The 17,610-nt window shown below is 40.6% G+C and overlaps 1 protein-coding gene across 2 annotated transcripts in view; it reads left to right on the forward strand.

The window, feature by feature from the left end:
* The first annotated feature begins 500 nt into the window (after positions 1-500).
* PRSS12 (serine protease 12) overlaps positions 501-17,610 on the forward strand; it is a 46,658-nt gene continuing 29,548 nt past the window's right edge. Inside the window, exons 1-4 of one of the 2 annotated variants that reach the window (XM_075037513.1) lie at positions 501-1,182; positions 9,816-9,954; positions 12,175-12,353; positions 14,520-14,670. In XM_075037513.1, the coding sequence (XP_074893614.1) occupies positions 831-1,182; positions 9,816-9,954; positions 12,175-12,353; positions 14,520-14,670 (821 nt within the window). In that variant the 5' untranslated portion in view covers positions 501-830. Of the gene's footprint in view, positions 1,183-7,517; positions 7,536-9,815; positions 9,955-12,174; positions 12,354-14,519; positions 14,671-17,610 lie in introns of those variants that run through there. The other variant, XM_075037520.1, reaches the window with a different exon arrangement.

The following is a 17,610-nucleotide window of genomic DNA, read 5'->3' on the forward strand; positions in this document are numbered from 1 at the left end:
TCAGAGATGATCAGGTCACGCAGAACAACGCAGTGGCTGGGAATAGGCAGATTACTTACTATTCAGAGCACATGGGGCTGGGATACAGCTAAACCCTCGAAGACATTTCTCTTCACGGCATTTGTTCTCAGGCCCTTTGTTTCCCGCAGACACGCCTGGGGCTCTCTCTCTCTCTCTCTCCATCCCTCTGCCTCCCCAGCCGCCCTGCGGGTCCGTTTTGTCCCTCTCTCCCCGAATCTGCGCGCCCCCGCCCCGGGCCGGCCTGTGCCCGGGCTCCTTCCGCTCTTTGTGGGGCTGTCAGAGGGGTCGGGGGAGCCACAGCCAAGGGCAGAGCCGGTGGTGGCTGCTAGAGGAGCCCCAAGGGCGAGAGAGAAGCGGGACGGGGGGGAGCCTGCGGCGGGACCGGACCGCAGTGAGGCCGGGCGGGGGGGGGTACGGGGGCGACGGTGCCCGGGGCCGGCGGGGGAGCGGGAGGTAGCCGCCGAGGCCGGGCTCCGGGGGCGGCGAGGTCGGTGCGCGGCCCCCCCTGCGACGCCCCGCGGGGGCGGCCGGAGCGGCTGCTGCCCGGGAGCGGGCGGCCGCGCCGCTCCCCGCCGCGCTCGGGAAGGCTGCGGCAGGTAGCCGCAAACGCCGCCGCCGGGCGCCCCGCGGGGGTCTGCGCGCCTCTCCGCGCCCCGCTCGCCCTGCCCCCGCAGGCAGGGGAGCCGGGGGGAGGGCGGCAGGGGTGTGCGGCGTGGGGGATTAGCGGGACGCCGCGGCCCCGCCTTCCCCCTTCGCATCCCGGCCGCGATGAGAGGGGGAGATGGACCCGAGCCGGCGGGACTGGCACCATGACATTCGCCGGCTTCGTGGTGGCGCTGGTGATAGGGACGATCCCCGGAGCCCGCGGGCTGGGGCAGCTCTCCGCCAGCCTCCCGGCCGCCGGCCAGCCGCAGCCACCCGCCCCGGCCCCGCCGCCGCCGCCGCCGCCCCCCGCCGGCTGCCCCGCCGGGGGCTTCGCGGCGGCCCGGCGCCCCTGGACACCGGCGGCGCCCGCCCTCCCGCGGCGGGGGACGGCGGGCCGGGCGCCGCGGGGCCGCCGCAGCTCCTGCGCCCTGCCCGGCGGCGGCGGCGGGCGGCCCGGCTGCGCCCCCCGGGGCGGCCGGGGCCGGGCGGAGCGGGGCCGCGCTGACTGCGAGCGAGGTGAGCGGGGCGCAGGGCGAGCGGCCGCCGGCTGGGGCGCGGGCTGGCGGCGGAGCGGCGGAGCGGGAGGGTGCGCCGGAGGCTCCGCGGGAGGGAGACCCTTAGCCGGGCGGCGGCGTCCTCGCCATCCCGTTGCCGGTTCCCCGTCGCTGGAGGGAGCGGGGAGCGGGGAGGGGGGGGGGGCGGCCGCCTCTCGCCAAAGTGACAGCACGGGCTGGTCCGAGAGAGTAGTTTAAACCTCCGCCTCGGCGGACGCATCGGGAAGACCAAGGTCCTACCTGGTTTTATCCCGACGCTGTTTTCATACGAGGCAAATCGCGTTAGCAAGCTGCGCCGTCAGTAGTCTGTAGGCGCAGCTCGCTAAGGCTGGCATTCCCCTCTTTATGGCACTCGATCTACGGAGGTTAGGTGGCAGAAGGAAAAAGCACAAGGATGCCTTGCTCTAAACGCGACCTGCTCGCCTAGCGGCTCCTTCTTCCTGTTTCCCCCACAAATCCTGGGATAACGAGGTTTGCAAGTTAGCGCTGGTGCTTGAGGGCATCTGTGAACCTAGCCAAGAGACGGGTGCTTCCCCCACACGCACTCCTCGCTGAACTCCCAGTGACTTCAGTGGAAGTTTTCGGTGCGTAAGGACTGAACAGCAATTTCAGCATCCAGCCCTTGCGCAGTTGATCAGCCTTACATTTCATCGGTGTTGGCGTTAAATATATTTATGTACAGTCTGGTTTCGAATGACTTCACATTTTCTCCTACATCAGTCTGGTATTATTATCTCCTACCTAAATACAAATTATCCCTATCTATATCTATACTAAGCATAATTGTTGCAATGAAAATAAAAATTCCCTTCTTTGTTGCCCTTCCTTTCACGTATTTTGTAGTATCACAAGGTCAGCAAGGAAGTCGATCATTAATATTATTATTAACAGTTTTGTTCTTGTGGAAGTTGCTTTTGGGTCGGTTTGGGTTTTTTCATTAATTTACTTTCAGATCCCTTGAAGAGGATTGCTATCTTTCTCTTCCAACTATAGCCCTAGAAGGTGTGTGCGAAAAAGATGATAATTTGAACAATGTGATAATTATACATATTGGTATAAAATATCACATAAAGAGCATATGGAGGCACCAAGACCCATATTGATCATTTATGCATTAAAAAAAAATGCAACTTCCAAAGCTGTGTTCCAAATCAAATGTTGTACTCCTTCAAGAAGGTAGAATGATATTATGCATCACAGATGTTTCCCTGGAAAGAATACCGGGCAGCTGATGCCATGGAGGAGAAAACAGATAACTAGACACAGATGGAAAAAAAATCCAGAAGACTTCACACCCTTTAACTGGTCTCAGTTTGCAAAAGGATCCCACAGTTGCTTCTTTGATTTAGCCCATCATATTTATCGCTTTTTTCAGAATTCTTCAGTCTGGTTCCCAAAAAATGTTATGAGAACGTGGTCTAATACATTACAGTGAAGAAGAACATGGCATTTTATTGCTAAGAACCCAATCTTGCACTTACTAAAGTAAATTCCAGAATCCCTTTTAAGTTCAGCACTAATGTGATTTAAGTAAAAAAACACCAAAAATACTACATGGTTTGGGTTTAGCTGTGTTTCTTCAGTCTTTTCAGAATGCTGCTTTTTTTTTCCCCAGAAAAAGGAAACCCAGGTTAGCCCCAGTTAAGAGGGAGGACCTTGCTACTGAACAATAGCCAATACTCTAATTGAAAGGTCATCTGCTTCTATTGCACTCAGTGGTAAACTCTCAGTGACATCAACAGGACAAACGTCTGTCAAAAAGCCTTTGGGGAGGCAATACAAAAGAATTAGAGAGTGAGATGGCTTAAGGTGAAACATGGAAATAAATCAAGCCATCTGCCCAGAAACAAACATTATTGTAACATTAGTCCCAAAGTGTGTTCCTTTCCTACAAGGAGCAAAGAAATGCAAGTAAGGCAATGTTATGATGCAGTTTATAGCCAGAGAAGAGAATATTCAGAGGCTATTCAGAGATAAACTCACTGCATCTGTTGCTGAGGAAGCCCATACTCAGTTATTAGGCACCTGCAATAACTAAATACACCACCTTGTTCAAAGCCTTAACTGTAAATCTCCTGGCTACTCTACCTTAAATATCAAGACTTATCTGCAAAGTTAATTGGCTAAATTTTGTGCATGTGTATACATTACACTGCTTTAAACATTAATGATGAAAAATTAAAAAAAAAAAAAGTGCCTTTGCAATTATACTATGTGGTACCAGTTCAAAAATCAGTTTTATAGTTTAAAATAATAGATTTTGGTGTTTCATTTCCTTCCTTCTAAAATGAGAGGCATCTGGGTAATATTATTTATTCATGCCTTGAAAGCAAATAAACCAAATACAAATATATATAAATTAGCATGTTTAACCAAGGAAATCATAGAGGAAAACAAATGAGTACGAGAGTACTCTGTACACAGAGCCAGCAAAGTCTAGCAGAATTTAGTATTTTAGTTACTGCTAATACCAACTTACCTGTAATGTACTCACGCTTCAAAAACCAGGCCTACCTCAGTACCTAGATGCAACTGCTGCCACACAATGTTTACTGGCATGTAGTTACAGTATTCTGCATGATACGCTGTTCATGCTATGTTGTTACATACCTAATTTAAAGCTCTGAGTGAAGTGGGTTAACTATTTTTCTTTAATTTACAAAGGGGAAACAATACAAGAGAGGGTAAGTGTCTTTGCCAGAGGTCACACTACCAATCGGTGGCAGAACTGGAAATAAAAGACACATCTCCAGAGTGGTCAGACTGTAGAGTCTTTCCATTTAAATTGCTTTTATCACAGGGTAGTTCCACTAACGCCAATCAAATAGTGCTTCACTAAACTTCTGTGAGGGAAGAATCAAGCCTCAGGCCTACAGTCTAACCACTAGATTATTCTCTCTACCTGTTATACTATAGTCCAGGCAGTTGATGGAAGGTCTTTGGGGGTTTTGGTTTTTTAATAGCATAGGGTTAAAGAAAATAATGTGATAAAAAATGAAACATGAATATCTACATTTTCCTTCTAAGAAGCAGCTCTTCTGGAACCATTCATGAGCATGAGACCCCTCATTTTCTGCAGCTCTGTACCACGTAAGACAACTGCAGTCCTTTAGAGCCCATTACATTCCTAATGCTTCAGTTTATTCTTTCAGAGCCTTAAACCATTAATCGTTGACATGATGAATCTCACTGCTGCAGAGGAAACAATTCAGCACACTACACACCCAATATATACAATATTTATGAAACTTCTAATACAAGGATCCTTGAGTATGCAATACTGCTATCTGCTAAAGTTCTCAAGATAGCTCTTAAAAAGTAGTTCTGATGGATGCACCCTTTTTTCAAAGTTAAAATACCGGGAGATAATACTTATACTTTTAGACTAAGAGCAGTGCTCACGAAAGTGATGGACAACAGCATTCATTGATTGCAGTGAGCGTCATCCATAGTTTTGCTGAAGTCAACAATATTAATTTATTTGATTTTAGCCAGGCCTGATCCTGGAAGGGAAGAAAGGTTTCCATTGATTTGAGCGGGTGTTTAGATTTGACCTATACTACAGGTAGCTTTTTACAAGTACCTCATGCAGACCGATTAATTAGTTTCATTCTGAAACAGGGATAGACTCTTCTACATGCGTTATGAATCATCCACTAGTGTTCTGAAATACTACGAGTTATAATGTGGCTACATGGGATATACAGCGTGTATCAATGGGACACCCTCACACTTCATGTCAATTTGGACTTACCTAATTGACTCCAAGGCAACAGAGATGAATTATTCGTGCAGGGCCTTTCTGTGGCACTATCCCATGTTGGAACACCTTGGAAATGAAAGCAGAAATAAAAGTATTTGTTGTTTGTACAGATTTCCAAAATTCAAAATACTACTTTTGCTTTGCTTTAAATCTGCAATTTCAGAGCACCCAGCACCAGGGTGAAAAGTACAGGCAACTTCTACTTCTGATCCCACTTTTCCAAATCTACATTTATGGCCAAATTACAAACCTTTGGATGCAGGTGTTTACGAAGAAACTACTGGCACACCTTTAGCCAACACCATAAAGCCCACTGCTGCAGCACTTACACGTACAGCAGAAGTGGAAGTGATTCCCATTCTATTTGCAATTCAACCACACACAGTAACAATGCTTGTTCTCAGTGAAATGTAGGAAATAAAACAGGGTGTGAAGTTACCCAGCATTTCTGGCTGTGAGAATGGTATAGGAAAAGAGTCCAAGCACAGCAGCACAATTCCTTTGAAGCTCTTCTGCTTTTTGGAGTTAATTAAAAGTTGGCTGAGAGGTTTTCCTCTCCCTTTTTTCCTGTGTGTCTCATCTTGAGCCTATATGGCAGGTGTTGCAGAGCAAGTCTCAGCAGCACCCACTGGATACCCTTACTTCCTTGCATTTGCAAGTATAACTTAATCTCTTTTAAACAGTGATAGCAGATGGGAAAGACTCTGACTTGGGCAGATACCAGGGCAACTAAAATTACCAGGCTGTATGTAAACAACATGAATTGACCGTCAGTAACCTCACCTAGAACATAATTACAGGAAACACATACATATTTTTTGACTGTATATAAACGAAGGAGTTTCTGTCAAGACAATAGATTTGTATTCTTCAATATAGGGCTGAATTAAGTCCGTTGTAAGACCACAGCATGTGTCCTAGAGCTGCCTAGTAGGCCCGCTTTGTGGTCCTGTGTCCTTGTTTCTAACCCTCGTGGGGTCAGTTCACCTCTCCTCATCCTTCCTCTTCCTGAGCGGTGCTGAGGAGGGCATTGAGACCCAGGGGCAGGATCCCGGTACACATGTTCCCTGCTGTTGAGCTTGGTGTTGAGGCAGTGAAGTACTTTAATAAGTACTTTGGGCAGAGGCTTGACACTGTATTGACTTGGTGGAGAGGGGAGAGAGGGCGAGTTTCCCAGAGCATGGCATAAAAGCCAGAGCACATATTACTGCATTAGCTCTACTCCCAATGTGTTTAGTTTTCTTCAGCAACTAAGAGAGCTAAAAACTTACAGCTTAAAAAATTGAGATGCTGCCATATCTACCACTCCAGAAACCTAGAGCCCCCAATGCATATGCTTAAGCCAGACCTGTTTTCTAAGAAGTAATTCAGACGCTCTTCTCCAGAGCTTCTTTTGTCCTAGGGGGAACAGAGAAGGAAGCCCCTTGGGCACACCTGTTGAGATGCAGTATGGGCTTGAGGTGTTAAAATGTAACAGTAGAAGACTTAACCAGTGAAATTAAGAATTAACCAGTATCCTTTTAGTCATGCTAAATACTAGGTTTTTTGCTGCCTATGAAGTGAAAGAGTGTTTCCAGGTAATTTTAACAATGCAAACACTGTCTGTCTTGCAATTAGGATATTAACACGTTCTTAATAACAAAGATTGACTCATGAGTAATCAAGAGATAGTTGGTCATACAGCATAAATGTACATGATGGCAGATAATGTTCGTCATCTTGCAATTCCCTATGATCAATTTACACATGAACCACAGATCTGTTTCATTATGAAGTAAGAGTTTTATCTTTTGGAAAGAAAAAATAAGTTACTGAAATGAAAGTCTATATTTTAAAATTCTGTTATGTTTTATGATGTATCCATGTTACTGTAACTAATGTATCTCTAGATCCAGTGAAGTAACTACCGGGGTCTGAATACCACAACATTTTGAGAAAACAACAGAGAAATAATTTTCTTATTAGTGTGCTCTTTGATTTGTTTGCTACATAATTATGACTTGTCATATGATATAGGTTGATACATACTTCAAAGTGCATATGAAACAAACAATGCTGTATCATTTTACTCTTGTTGGATACCATGCTGAAATACTGAGCTAGAAACACTTAGACTGGACTTGGAAAAATATGTTACTGATATTAATTTCAGAGGATTTTCAATTCATACTTTTCTTTTAAAAAAATGGTTTTACTTATTGTTTTCCTTGAGGAGAGAATGCCTGATTTTGCCTTGGATGGTTTAGGTTAATGACAGCTGTAGATTATCTATACTGTCCTATGAGGAAAGTAGTCAGTCAATGCAGCCAGCATGTTAGAACTGTTATACCATCTATTCGGTTAACTCTATTAAACAGCAAGCATAAAAAAAGGTTTAATATTAGTTACATGTAAAAATAGGCTTTCCTTTTATTTCTTTCTAGATTGACTTCTCAGGTGAAAATCAAGAACATTTTAAATTTGTTACAAAATTACCTTTAACAATCATCTTGGGTGTTTTCTATATGACAGAAGCTGGCTCTTTATCGTATTTTCTTCTGAGATGAACACAGGTCTGTTATGAATGCTACTACCCTTCATAAAACATTGGTGTTCCTATACACAGCTGTAAATCTACAGGAAAAAGGCAAACCAACGTATTTTGTTGAGATATTAGATGAATTTTTAAAAAAATCCCTCATTTATTGTTTTCATCTATGTCTTTTCCCACAGGCACATGGAAATAAGGCACTGTCCCTTCCAGTCATTTTCCCTTCCTTACCAGCTGATACCAGTAGTGTGTTTTCCCCCTTCAACAGGGACCAGACATCACTCAGGGTTCTTTAGGGGAGTGGGTGGCGAGGGAAAGGCTGTTTTCTTTTTTTCATGGTACGTGTCCACAGTGAGAACTCTGTGCTTTTCAAACTTCTTTCCTGAGGCTTCTACCAAAGATGCAAAGGATTTCAGACTTCTTTCCATTTTTAATTGTTGGGAAAAGAGTTTCTGATGTGCAAAAGTTATCTCTTGTGCTATCTTTTGCTCTGTGTATGTGGATAAATTCTTCTGACTGTTGCCACTGGGAATTCTGTAAATACAGAAAAAGGAGTGAGCCAAATTCTGCCATGGAGACCTTAGAGGAGAATTTTATTCTTCAAATACTCCCTTATTCAAATATTTGAATAGAAATATTGTGTAGTGTGTACTCAGGAAACACTGTATTGATTTCAGTAGGTATCATGCAGGACTGTAAGCAATCATGTACAAAAATAAACTTATTTTTGGAGATGACATCTTCAAAATTGCTTTCTGGTATGTCAGGAATCGCTTTGCTATGACTGCAGTTGATGTTTCAAGTGAAAATAATAGTCTACACAAAAGTCTGGTGAAGAGCAGAAATAAACAAAATTCCAGACTCTGTCTGTATGTGACAGAAAAACACAAGAGAAAAATTATAAAGACAGATAAGCAATGTGCAACATGTCTACAGTATTGTTATAATTAACTCATTAATAATCCTCTATTTGGAATGATAGCTCACTCTGTAACGTGAGTTGAATAAATTTTGTTTGTAATTTATTGAATAGTAAGTTACTGCTGAGAAAGTAAATAGGAGGCAAAAAGGAACACACAAAACCAAGTTTGAGGTTAATTAATTCCTCGAGTTATTTGGCAGTCGTTTGGCTTCGTGGTTTTATAAAATATACTGAACTAAATTAAAACTAGGACACAGTCTGAGTGAAAGCCAAGAAGAAAAAGTGGATCTACCTATTATTATTATTATTTACACATACATGAACACACATACAACAAAATGCAGGCACAAACATTGACTGTTTTCTTCCACTGCTAAAAACCCTACAAACTGGATGATAGTGAAGCTTCTGATTTTAAGTAGATCACAGAACAAGAGGCAGATGGATTAACTGAGATTTGAGGCAATATTAATGCATACAATTAGGCTATGTTTGAAAATTTAACATAAATGGATTCTTTCTTGAATTACTGCCCTGTTATAACTCTGTTCTGCTTATGTAGAGTTATACCTATGATGAGCTTTTTCCCATCTTTACCAGTGGCACTTGGCTGCCTTGAACAGCAGATGCATCTGGCATCTCAAGTAAAACTACTGTAATAAAAAATGCAAAATTTGTTAATTTTCTAGGATTTCTGTGTTCTGTAGCTCTCAAGAAGCAGACTTTTTTTTTTTTCACTTCTTTTAGACAATTCCAAGGTTTTAGCTTGTTTTGTCTGAGAATTTGGTAAAGACCTCTCATGAATTAATAGAACTACATCCATTGTTTTTCTGTCTGAGAACAAGTATGAACAAATGCATTCTTTGTCTAAAATAAACTTCTGACATCCATGACGTGCATACTGTTACATGGGTCAGAGCAAAAGCTATGCAATCCATGTGGTTGTTTTCCGATTCCCTTAAGTTTGATGGAATTATGTGGAAGATAAAAATATAGCACTCACATATGTGTACTTTTTGCTCATTTGTGTACAGGTAACCACATTTAAATAATTATGTGTAGTCTATACGTACTTTTTTTTTGTTAGATCTTTAAGTTGTAGCATCAGAAAGATCAGAAATGTGATGTAATTTCAGTATAAACGGCAAAATGTTTTCCTCATGTAAAAAGTAAGGTTATCTCCTTTTGTGTATCACTGTATAAGAATGTTAGGTGTGCCAGAGTGCTTCTTAGAAGCAGCTCACCCAAAATGCACAGAGGTGGTAGGTAATACATGAAACAGGAACTCTCTCTGCAGAGGGAAAATTAGGTTCAGAATCTTTTGTGTGGGATGCATTAATTGAGCAATGGATTATTTTTTTTATTTATTTTTTTAACTAGGGTCAGTGAGACTCCAGGGTGGCAAGAATGAGTTTGAGGGTACAGTGGAGATTTATTTGAATGGAATCTGGGGAACAATCTGTGGGAGCCATTGGGACAATAATGATGCAACAGTCGTATGTCGACAGCTTGCACTTGGGTAAGTTTCAGTCTGAGTAAAAACCAGTCAACTTATTTTAATGTTTCAGTATAAAGGACAATCTATTTTGCAAATCCTAAGGGCTTTTTGTGTTTGATGATTGTTTTTTCTGTTTGAAAGTTGTTGAATGCCGAAGTTGTTCTTCCCAGAATCCTTTGCTTCTTTCAATTGTGTTGTACTTCAAAGAGGTTGCTGTGAGAATCAGTATTTCCTTTGAAAGCTGCATATGGGATCTGGAGAGGAGGCGACCAGGGTAGATGCTTTGCTTTCAAAGTGAAAAGTATGAACAGGTCAGAAAAGCTTAGGGCGAACAAAAACTGCTTTACTAGACATCCAGGAAATGTCCAAAAGGGCAGAAATATGAGGTCTGATCCGGTTCTCACTTATGTAAGTGTCAATTAAGAACAGCTCCAGTGAGGTTACTGAATCTATAAAATGTAAAATGTGGCCAGAATTAGACTCTACATGGGATCCTAATCACAAGAAAATTCCTGGTTCTCAGGAGCATGGGGTCCGTGGTAATCATCCATTCTATCCTGCCAAAAACCATCTGGGACTCATCCTAGTTTTTTGGAAAATGTGGCATTTTTGTTGTGCACATCTTCATCTAGCTAGATAATCTGTATGGTTTACTTTCAGCATGGCACATGGATAACAAAACCCCAAACCAGACAAGTTTTGCAGCTTTACATTTTCACAGGAACAGTTTACAGAGTTATAGCAATACTGGACAGGTTGAAAGTCCCTTCCCACTGCTGTCAGAATGGAGTTAATCAACAGGATCCTTTAACGTAATTTGGTCATTAAACTCTAGAAAATGCCTATAGTGATACTGCAATTGCAATAGTAAGATGAAATTGAGGTAAGGATGAAAATGCCCATACCAAAAGGGAGTTTTAAAAATAAAATGCAATTGCAGCTTCTAAAAAAATCAATGCTGTTCAAGTTAGCAACCAAATTACTTTAATATCCCCCCCTTAGCGCACCCCATTTGGTTTGCACTTTCTCAGTAAGTCACAAAGCATGGCTGGCTTTATTGCCTTTCTAACATTTCTTTCAGTCACATACCAAAGTATTGATTTTGTTTGCTACAAGCAGTAAGGGGCCTTTACAGCATACTTGCACTGTGACATTCCTAACCATTATTCCACTTTTTAAGACTGCTAGCCAGAACTAAATCTAAGCTGTTTTATAATGTTCAATACTAATCTGTACACACCACGCCAACTTATAAAAATATGAGGATTAGATGAGATAAAAGTTCAGCCATCTGGAGGCTGTGATTTTGCTTACGGCTTCAGCTGTCTACATGCAATGTCTCCTTTCCTCATTTTCATGTAAGTTCTTTTTGCCTTCCATACCCCAAACATTTCAGTTGAACAAGACCGCTATTAGCAAAAGTAGTGCAGTGATACGGGTGAATGGTTTGGTCTTTTCAGCAGCAATGGCTTAAATCTGAATCCAGGCCAAAAAGCCCCAAGCAAACAGTAGTTGAAAGTTTCTGTTACCATGAGTGTTTGGCAGAAGTTCGGATCTAAATACCACAAGGTGAACTCAGTAGGTATTACTGGTGCTTTTCAGGTGCTTCCATCTATCTGTTCCTTTGATTTTACAATATTTGGGCTTTGTTTTTAATTTATTGGGCATTATATGGAATAAAAGATGTCTCAATAATTGTTGCTGTAGATCCAGTATGGGAAGGAAAGGAAGCTCTTTATAAATGTTCTGGATGGATGGGAATGGCTGAATAGAAAATAATGGAGAAGGGCCTGATCTAATGGAGTATGAGGTAGTTTCACTGTATGACATGTGTATGGGCAGAGCACTGGTATGTTTTAATGGAGTAAAGGAGAGGATAAGGGTGAAAGGCCCATTAACATTACCTCTCCTGAAAGTATAACTGCAGTGGGCTGGTACTGTAGATTCACCTGTGGACTCTGTGTTGATTTTTGTAGTTAAGAACCAGGAGAACAGGAATGTAGCTGGCCCTGCAGCAACACAGGCCATTGTACTAAAATATCCCACAACAAAATGGTGAGAACTGGGTCACATCTGTTACTTTTCTTTGTGCAGAAGACAATGCTGAACTGTATGAAAATGTGATGAATTTACACTGCTGAAGAAAGCCCTTTCTTTTCTACTCCAAGATTTATATATGAGAAAATGTTCCACTTCCCCTCCTCCCACTCTAATGTCCTATCCTGATTATTCTTCTTACAGTGAAAAAGGTACAGCAAAACATGTACCATTTTCTGGACCAGGCCTTATTCCTGTTTACTGGAGTGAAGTGCGTTGTCGTGGTGATGAAGAAAATATACTGTTATGTGAAAAAGACATCTGGCAGGATGGAACATGTCCTCAAAAAATGGCAGCTGCTGTCACATGTAGCTCTTCCCCGGGTAAAAAAAACACATATGGTTTGGTTAACTCCTTTGCTTATTTAAATAGAAGTAGTAATAATTACTCATTATTAAATTAGAAAAAAAATATTAAGACTTCTTGGAACAGGAAATTAAACAGATTGAATCATCGCATCATTAACTGTTTCAAATCCCTCTATGCTCTGCAAGCAGCAACTAGCTGAACCACTTTTACCCTTCCATAATCAACACGCAAATTACTGCTTTGAGATGTAGGTTATGAGAAAGGGTGAAGCAGAGAGAATGTCTGGCTGTAAAAGTAGGATTGTTTGCCTCCACATATTTTTTAAACTTCTAATAAAAAATTATTTATTTATTAATTTATTTTTCTACTCAGAAGTTGTCTTTGGTAGCTACATATGCTACATGCCAATTTGTTAGCTTTTCTTGAACAGTAGGGAGGAGCAGCAATTTCACAAACAGGCTATACCCTCTTTGGTACAGAATTGTTGGGATGACATTCTTTACTGTGAACATAGATGACATCGCACAAGGAACGGCAAAGTTTTTGCCCTATTCTGCATATATTTAAAAAAGGTCCAAGTCTTCCTAGCTGAAGATTGCTACCTCACACATCACTCACGCAAGTCAAAATGATACTTTTAGGAAAAAAAAGTATTATTAATGTTTTTAAGATATTTCAGATTATTTTAATGAACACGATGAACGGCAACTAAATGGGCAATTATGCCACCAGATTTAAGATATTGCTGACCTCGAGGAAGGCTAGGCTGGCAGTGCTGAGGAGGTGGCAATGGCAATCTCTTCAGTTGTAACCAAAACATGTATGGCTGCAGCCAGTTCTGTGCTGCCATTCCTCTCCTACTTACATTCCTATCTAAAGGCAGATGCATTTTTGTCCTAAAGCTCCACTATTCATGAGGAATATTTTGATAAATTACTTTAACAAATCATTTTGGTGTTGACTGAGAAAACTACAGTGTAGAGGGAAGGCAGAATCTTTTTAAGCTAGGAGACAAGTTGAAGGACCAAAGCAGGATAAATAGTTTTGCCTAAAGAAACTGAAAAATATAAATTTGCAAATTACACTTTTAGGTCATAAGGTTTTCCTTCTGTTTATGGACATTTTCACCAGAGAACTTTATTTTGATTAGATAAATTTAATAAAGGATCGGTTTCTGTTTCAATAATGCTGAAGGGAAGTTTATCAGTAATTTAGAGTCCAGGATATCTGAAAAGAATTGAACTGATCCTGAGTTTCGGCAAACTAAATGAAGCTTTCACGTTTTGCCGGTTCTACTGCAACTAGCCTTTTTAAATAACTATAAAAAACCAGATTTCATACCAGTGAAACAGTAAGATGAAATTGGATAAATGCCCTCAATTTTCTTTTTATAAGCCAAGAAATCGATGAAATAGTAGCATTAATTGGTTTGAAGGCCTACACAAAAATTAATCACACTTTAAATCATTTGAATGTTAGATATGGTGAAACTTTAAAATAACCTTCTAAATACTAGAGAGATATATTTTTTTAATATGGTTTTAAGCTGTTTCCATTATTATAGCTTTATGCAGAAGTGATGCTTTCAAGACAATTTCTTGCTGGACCAGAAAAGGGCTAATGATTTGAAAGGACCAAAAATCAAACCTTATCTCAGAAACTGGAAGGGAACAATACTTGCACAATATTAAAGTGAGACTCCATGGTCAATGAGATTTCACTGCTCTGACTGGAATCACCAAAGGAATGAGAAAAGATGAGGATGAATTTCTATTTCTATGGCAATGAAAGAATTTTCGCCTCTTACTTCAGATTTTACCTTCTGGAACCAAGCCTATACAGAGCCAATTTTGCTCTTCCTGGTAGAAACACAGCTCTACTGACTGATTGTAGTATTTGGCCTTACAGCCATAAGTATCTGCGAATGCTTTGACACTTAAGTAACTCAGGATCAGTATGGTTACTTGTCTGGATAATGTTCTTCAGCTACTGAGAGTGGAGCTTAGGGGAACTAATTTCTAAGAAGTTTAATTTCAGGTTTTCCATCAAACTAGAAAAAATAACATGTGGTTCTTGAGTGATGTCAGAGAAACCATTAAGCCATCTTCTTTTTTCTTTACTATCAGGATAACATTTTGGGAAAGAAATGACCTTTTCCTATATTCTATGTGTGATCACAGCCCCTGTCTTTACTCCGATCCGGCTGGCTGGTGGGAACAACGCTCACGAAGGAAGAGTAGAAGTCTACCATGCTGGCCAGTGGGGGACTGTCTGTGATGATCAGTGGGATGATGCAGATGCTGAAGTTGTCTGTCGGCAGCTTGGCCTTGGGTTTGTTTTTCTATGTATTTTCTATTCCAGCAGCAAAGCAGGAGAGTTAGTCAGATACATAGCTTGCAGTTGTCAAAAGATGCTTCTTTAAAATAGCACTAAGACTTTGAAGCAGTAACTAAGCTTATTTACAGAAGGTTCAGGTACAGCACCATTACTTTCAGTTCCCTGGAACTTTGATTAATGGGATCCAGTTTTCAGCGTTATATGATAGGGGCAATTTTGTCTGTAGGACACACAAAGGATGTCTCAATAAATGCTGACTTTATAGTGAAAACTCACTACAATTTCAGTAAAGCTTCAATCAAAAACTATAGGTGAAGAAAAGGAAGTTGCTTTGACTGTTAAAATCCTTACATCCATTTTACTGAAGAGTCTTAACAGCCTCCTTGCTTTGGAGTAAAAGGACTGCTTTGGCAGAAAGGATATGTTTTTTGGCGTGCCTGTGAGAATCTCTCAAGATTTAAGTCACGAGTCTCTGAAGATTGTCAGTTTGCATATACTGAATAGAGATCTGTTTGAAGTTTTGACAAGGTAAGCTTGTCAGCGATTCTGTCTGGACTAAGCATGGTCCATAATATAGTCACAGCAGCAGAACAGGATTTTCTTGCTCCTCTTCTGGACAGCTGGGGGTGATTTTGATACCACAGAGAAGATAAGCATTCAGTATTTGAGGAAAGATGCCACAGAAGTGGGAGGCAAAGAGGAGTACTGCTGGATCAGAGAGGAAGGAGGAGGGCACAATTGGGATGAAAGGCCAGATGGGTTGAAGAAGGAAAGAACTAGGAGCAAGATGCAGAGAAGATACTAAAATGTAAACCCAAGGAGAAGGGGATTATGTCTGAGACAGACTGGATGAGAACTAAGCAGGTCAGCGCAGAGGAGACTGGAACAGAACTCACCTGTTCAGCCCTGTTGGGATTATGAAGAATTAAAAGAAGTGGCATTGAAGGTAGCAAGCTTTGTGGCATTAATGGGTGGCCCCCAGAGTGTACTTGTTTTGTAATGTGAAACAGACCTTGGACTGCTGGTGCCATCCAAATTAGCTCAAAAGGATGAGAACTGTGCAGTACTTAAAAAGCTCCTAGATCTCCTGGTGAGCCATATGGGAATCAACATGCTCCTCTGACATCAGATTCTCATTTTTCCCCAGTTTATTTTATGCTATATTTCTATATTCCTGTACATTTTCAATTGGGAATACCTAATAGGAAGTATACCTTCTTACAGGCTTTTTCTGCTTTTGAATTGGGCCACTATTAGTAAGTCTGGGGAGTTACTAAGCTATGCTTTACATTTCTGTAAACTAATGAAAAATGTCATGCTCTTCACCTGCCTCCTTACTGATTATACTAAAACATTTGATTACTTATATTTAGTGTTCAGAAACTGCAGTTCTGAGATACTTCTAATTTGATTCATTTTTCTGAGTAAATAAATTGTATTAAGATGGTGCTAAGTCTTTTCGAAATATGTCTAGAGATTTACAGAATTTCTCAAGTAACCAAGATGTCTTGACAAATGTGCTCATTACTGTGAAGTGACATTTTACCAACAGTGGCAGTAGACCAGTTATGAAGTAATAAAAATAATCTAAATTTGCATACTGTTAATTCATCTGGAAACGTGCCACAAATTGTAAAAGTAAAGCATCTCAGTAACTAGCTTCCCACACCATTTCAACTTTTCTGTAGCACTCCTATAAAACTTTGGACTATTAATCTACCATTACTAGGTGAAAAATAATGATAATTTATTTTATTATTTGGTTTCATAAGTACTTTTTGCTTGATACAAATTGCCCTTGTTATAGTAATGGGATGTGTTGTCTGCTTTATTAGATGTCCAGAGAATCTTACTAGATTATGGTATTTGTTTTCAATATTCAGAGTAGTCAAGCATTATGTTTTGATTTCAGCCAGCTTCTTAATGAATAAGGATTTTTTTTCTAACATTTTCTACACATTTGTACCAGCATCAGAATTAAAAAAATACACGAAACAGAAGCTATGTATGAGAATTTTCTTTTTGAGTAAAGTTCGTATTTATGCAAATACTACTCAATAAACTTAAATGAAGAGAATTTATCTTATACATACAACTGTTCCAAAGTACAATCATCTCAAAAAATACCAGTAAATCAGGCTTTGTGTAATAAGCCTGCAATATATTTAGGGTAATATTAATAAAAATAGGTATCCTGAACGTAGGCTTTTCAGTCCGTATTAATTGAATTCTACAAAAATAGCCCGAAGTGCTGAGAACTCACAGAGCCTATCTCGGTACATCAGAAAGAGACACTGGAAAACCAAGACATTTTCATTTATTTAGATGATTAAATATAAATGGGATACCTGGATTTGAAATAAGTATTACTCTTAGTGTATCCTATGGATTATATTTTCTTAGTTTACTATATAGTCATTCACAATTTTAACCAGTTCGAAAAGCAGCTCTTTATGAAATACAAGAGATGGAGGACTTGGCTCTTTTTCTCATTACCAGCATTGCAAAATACAAGTGTTCAGTAAATTAATGCTACATATAAAAACGCATGGTTACTTAACAAACTAAATCAAAGAATAGTAAGGGCAATCAGGAAATGTTTGGAAATCTCAGGGAAAAATATAATTTCCAATCTATTAAAATTGTTCTGGCATTGCTAAAGGAAAAAAATTAGAGCATGATATCTGTTAATATGTTATTTGGAATTAGGAAGGTCATTCAGAAGAAAAGGTAATGTCTAATTAAAAATATCTCTCTCAAAAAAAAGTACTAACTTCTGACTGAAGCTATGTGTTTTGCTAAAATGTTGCCTGCTGAGTGTTTTAAGATATTTTTGGTTTGCTTACCTGCTTCTTTGAAGCAATTGCAGATTATAACTCTTCTCCCTACTGAGTAAACAACACCTGCTTTTTGATATTTTCAATGTTCTCCACC

This window comes from Buteo buteo, chromosome 1 (assembly GCF_964188355.1).
Source record: "Buteo buteo chromosome 1, bButBut1.hap1.1, whole genome shotgun sequence".
Lineage (NCBI taxonomy): Eukaryota > Metazoa > Chordata > Aves > Accipitriformes > Accipitridae > Buteo > Buteo buteo.